Below are 3,551 nucleotides of genomic sequence, written 5' to 3'. Positions count from 1 at the left end.
CATTTTTTTTTTTTTTTTTTTTTTTTGGGGAGTTTTGCTCTTGTTACCCAGGCTGGAGTGCAATGGCGCGATCTCGGCTCACCGCAACCTCCGCCTCTTGGGTTCAGACAATTCTCCTGCCTCAGCCTCCTGAGTAGCTGGGATTACAGGCACGCGCCACCACGCCCAGCTAATTTTTTGTATTTTTTTTTAGCAGAGACGGGGGTTTCACCATGTTGACCAGGATGGTCTTAATCTCTTGATCTCGTGATCCACCCGCCTCGGCCTCCCAAAGTGCTGGGATTACACAATTTTTCTTTTGATTAACATCTTAGCATTAGTATGATGCATTTGTAACAACTAATTAACTAATATTGGTACATTATTATTAACTAAAGTCCATGCTTTATTTAGATTTCCTTAGTTTTTATCCAGTATTCTTTTTCTCCTCCATGATCACATTCAGAAAACCATATTACATTTAGTCATCAGGTCTCCTTAGCCCTCTTAGCTGTGACAGTTTCTCAGAATTCTTTTGATTTCGATCACCTTCACCTTAGTTTCCTCCTTACTTTCCCTTGTATTCAATAAGTATGGAGGGCCTGGAGATTCTGGTAGGACTGTCAGATTCGGGGGTGGTGATATGTGTGCAACTAAGGCACGTCAGTGTCGCTTTTGAAATATAGGTATGGAAATGAGAGTAACTCTGGTAGCCCCAGGGGCTTAGGAGAACAGAAAGAGGGCCAGAAAAAGAGAAAGATCGTATTGCTGAACGCAACACCCTTGCCCTCCACGCCACACCCTTGTCCCCAGCCACACCCTTGCCGCACCTACTAACGACGCTAACGAACGAAAGGGTGTCGGAATACGATGGAGAAGCCCGGTCGACAGTGACGTCGTGGGCAACGTCTGGTTATGAGCAGCCTTTCGAGCTCGTCGAGTCTTCGAGTCTCTGTGGTGCCTCAGCTCCTGGATGTCCTCCCTTAACAGAGAGGAACAATGCGGGCCGACTAGCCTAGTCCCTTAGTTTCCTCGCCAGCGCAGACAAATACAGTTTCCGTCCAAGGAACTACAATTCCCAGAAGACAGCGGGGCGTTCCTTGCTGCATTTCTATTGGTTGATGTTTGTTATTCCCAGCCAATAGAAAGTGAACTTCTTGACAAGGGTCAAAATGGCGATGCCCAGGACCTAGAACTGGATTGTGTGGTAGGCTTAAATTTGGGGAGGTGGTGGATGAAAAGGAAATTGGGAGGTATAGTTACAGGGTTGGAGAAGGTGGAGGAAATGAGGGGACAAGTCTAAACTTGGCGTGTTGGTGGCCGAGGGACGCATTTAGAGCTAAGGGCGTAATTGGGCAACCAGGACTGGCTTAACCCCTTGATGCCCTCCTCAGTCTTTCTATTAGTTCCTTTGATACTTTCCTCATTTATTTATTTATTTTTTGAGACAGAGTTTCACTCCAGTGCCCTGGCTGGAGTGCAATGGCGCGATCTCGGCTTACCGCAAGCTCCGCCTCCGGGGTTCAAGTGGTTCTCCTGCCTTAGCCTCCCGAGTAGCTGGGATTACAGACATGGGCCCCCGAGGCCCGGCTAATTTTGTATTTTTAGTAGAAACGGGGTTTCTCCATGTTGGTCAGGCGGGTGTCGAACTCCCGACCTCAGGTGATCCACCCGCCTTGGCCTCTCAAAGTGCTGGGATTACAGGCGTGAGCCACTGCGCCTGTACCAGATACTTTCTTCTTAGTGCCCCAGTTTAAGGAAGGGTGGTTCAGGAGAGAGCCTGACAGGAGCTTGCCTTTACCTGTTTTTCTTTCAAATTCCTCTACTTCGCTTAAATCTTCCGCATCTTCTCCTTTCTATTTAATTTTGCCTTCCCCTGTTCTCCTTATAACTTCGTCCCCTTTTGTTTAGCTCCATTTCTCTCACCTCAAAGCCGGCCGCCACCGGCACCATCTGCTAAGAGTGAAATCATGAAGGTGGTGAACCTGAAGCAAGCCATTTTGCAAGCCTGGAAGGAGCGTTGGAGTGACTACCAATGGGCAATCAACATGAAGAAATTCTTTCCTAAGGGAGCCACCTGGGACATTCTCAACCTGGCAGGTCTCAAGTGAACTGGGAAAAAAAGGATGGGAGGGATAAAGCCAGAGAACTTGTAATCGCTCAGTCATGTTTTGTTATTCCCCTTGCAGATGCATTACTGGAGCAGGCCATGATTGGACCATCTCCCAATCCTCTCATCTTGTCCTACCTGAAGTATGCCATTAGTTCCCAGGTAAGCTCCCTCCAAACTCCCACCAAGAAATGAGAGTTTTGGGGGTAAAAAACTTGGAGTGCGTTTGGTGCATTTGGGCCCTGGTGGTTCATGCCTGTAATCCCAGCATTATGAGAGGCCGAGGTGGGCGGATTGCTTGATCCCAGGAGTTCGAGACCAGCCTGGGTAACCTGGCAAAGCCCAATCTCTACCCAAAAATATAAAAAGTTAGCCCTGCGTAGTGGCACCCCTGTAGCCCCAGCTACTTGGAAGGCCGAGGTGGGAGGATCACCTGAGCCCTGGGAGGTCAAAGCTGCAATGAGCCATGATCCTGCCGCTGCACTCCAGCCAGAGCAACAGGGTGAGACCCTGTCTCAGAAAACAAACAAAATTTAGAGTACAGTTGTGCAATTGTCAGTCGACTCTTTCTGGATGAATTTGTTTGAATAGATCATTTCACTGAGTTTCAGTGACCTCATGAAAACAATAGTATTTCATTTTTTATGATGAATAGTACATTCACGTATTCTGCTGGGAGTGGCAGGAGGTAGCACAGGCCTGTGGCCACACCTGCTCAGAAGGCTGAGGTGGAAGGACTGCTTGAGCCCAGGAGTTTGAGGCTGTAGTGAGCACTGATTGTGCCACTGTGCTCCAGCCTGGGCAACAGAACAAGACTCCATCTCTTAAAAACAACAACGACCAGGCGTGGTGGCTCACGCCTGTCATCCCAGCACTTTGGGAGGCCGAGGCAGGCAGATCACCTGAGGTTAGGAGTTCAAGACCAGCCTGACCAACATGGAGAAACCCCATCTCTCCTAAAAATACAAAATTAGCCAGATGTGGTGGCACATGCCTGTAATTCCAGCTACTTGGGAGGCTGAAGCAGGAAAATCGCTTGAACCCAGGAGGTGGAGGTTGTGGTGAGCTGAGATCGTGCCATTGCACTCCAGCCTGGGCAACAAGAGTGAAACTCTGTCTCAAAAAAAGAAAACAAAACCCCTCCCCCCACCAACAACAACCAAAAGAAAAAGGATTCCATTTACTTATTCTATCAACAAATGTTCATGAATGCTTATATGTGCAAGACAGTGCCAGCCCCTGGGGACATAGCTGTGAACAAGACCTGATCCCAGTACACACAGAATTTAGTGGGTAATACAAACATGTAAATAAGCTGTCACTGGATGAGTTTATGATAAAGGTTAGGATAGAGTACAGATGCTCCTCAGCTTACAGTGGGGTTATGTCCTGTTACACCACTCATAAGTTGAAAACGTACTTAATACACATAACCTGCCAAAGGTATTTTTTTTTTTTTTTT

General features: G+C 47.6%; 1 protein-coding gene across 16 annotated transcripts in view; it reads left to right on the top strand.

Moving 5' to 3' along the window:
* Window positions 1–3,551, top strand: part of MED24 (mediator complex subunit 24) — a 40,375-nt gene that overhangs the window by 4,246 nt on the left and 32,578 nt on the right. For 4 of the 16 annotated variants that reach the window (XM_037727383.1, XM_037727382.1, XM_037727381.1 and 1 more), the window contains exons 1-3: window positions 1,213–1,232; window positions 1,891–2,079; window positions 2,169–2,251. In XM_037727383.1, the coding sequence (XP_037583311.1) occupies window positions 1,214–1,232; window positions 1,891–2,079; window positions 2,169–2,251 (291 nt within the window). In that variant the 5' untranslated portion in view covers window position 1,213. Of the gene's footprint in view, window positions 1–372; window positions 1,187–1,212; window positions 1,233–1,868; window positions 2,080–2,168; window positions 2,252–3,551 lie in introns of those variants that run through there. The other 12 variants (XM_037727376.1, XM_037727375.1, XM_037727374.1 and 9 more) reach the window with 8 other exon arrangements.

Source organism: Cebus imitator, unplaced genomic scaffold (assembly GCF_001604975.1).
Source record: "Cebus imitator isolate Cc_AM_T3 unplaced genomic scaffold, Cebus_imitator-1.0 Scaffold228, whole genome shotgun sequence".
NCBI lineage: Eukaryota > Metazoa > Chordata > Mammalia > Primates > Cebidae > Cebus > Cebus imitator.
Note: the sequence above shows the minus strand (reverse complement) of the source record. Positions and strands in the feature narration are given on the sequence as shown.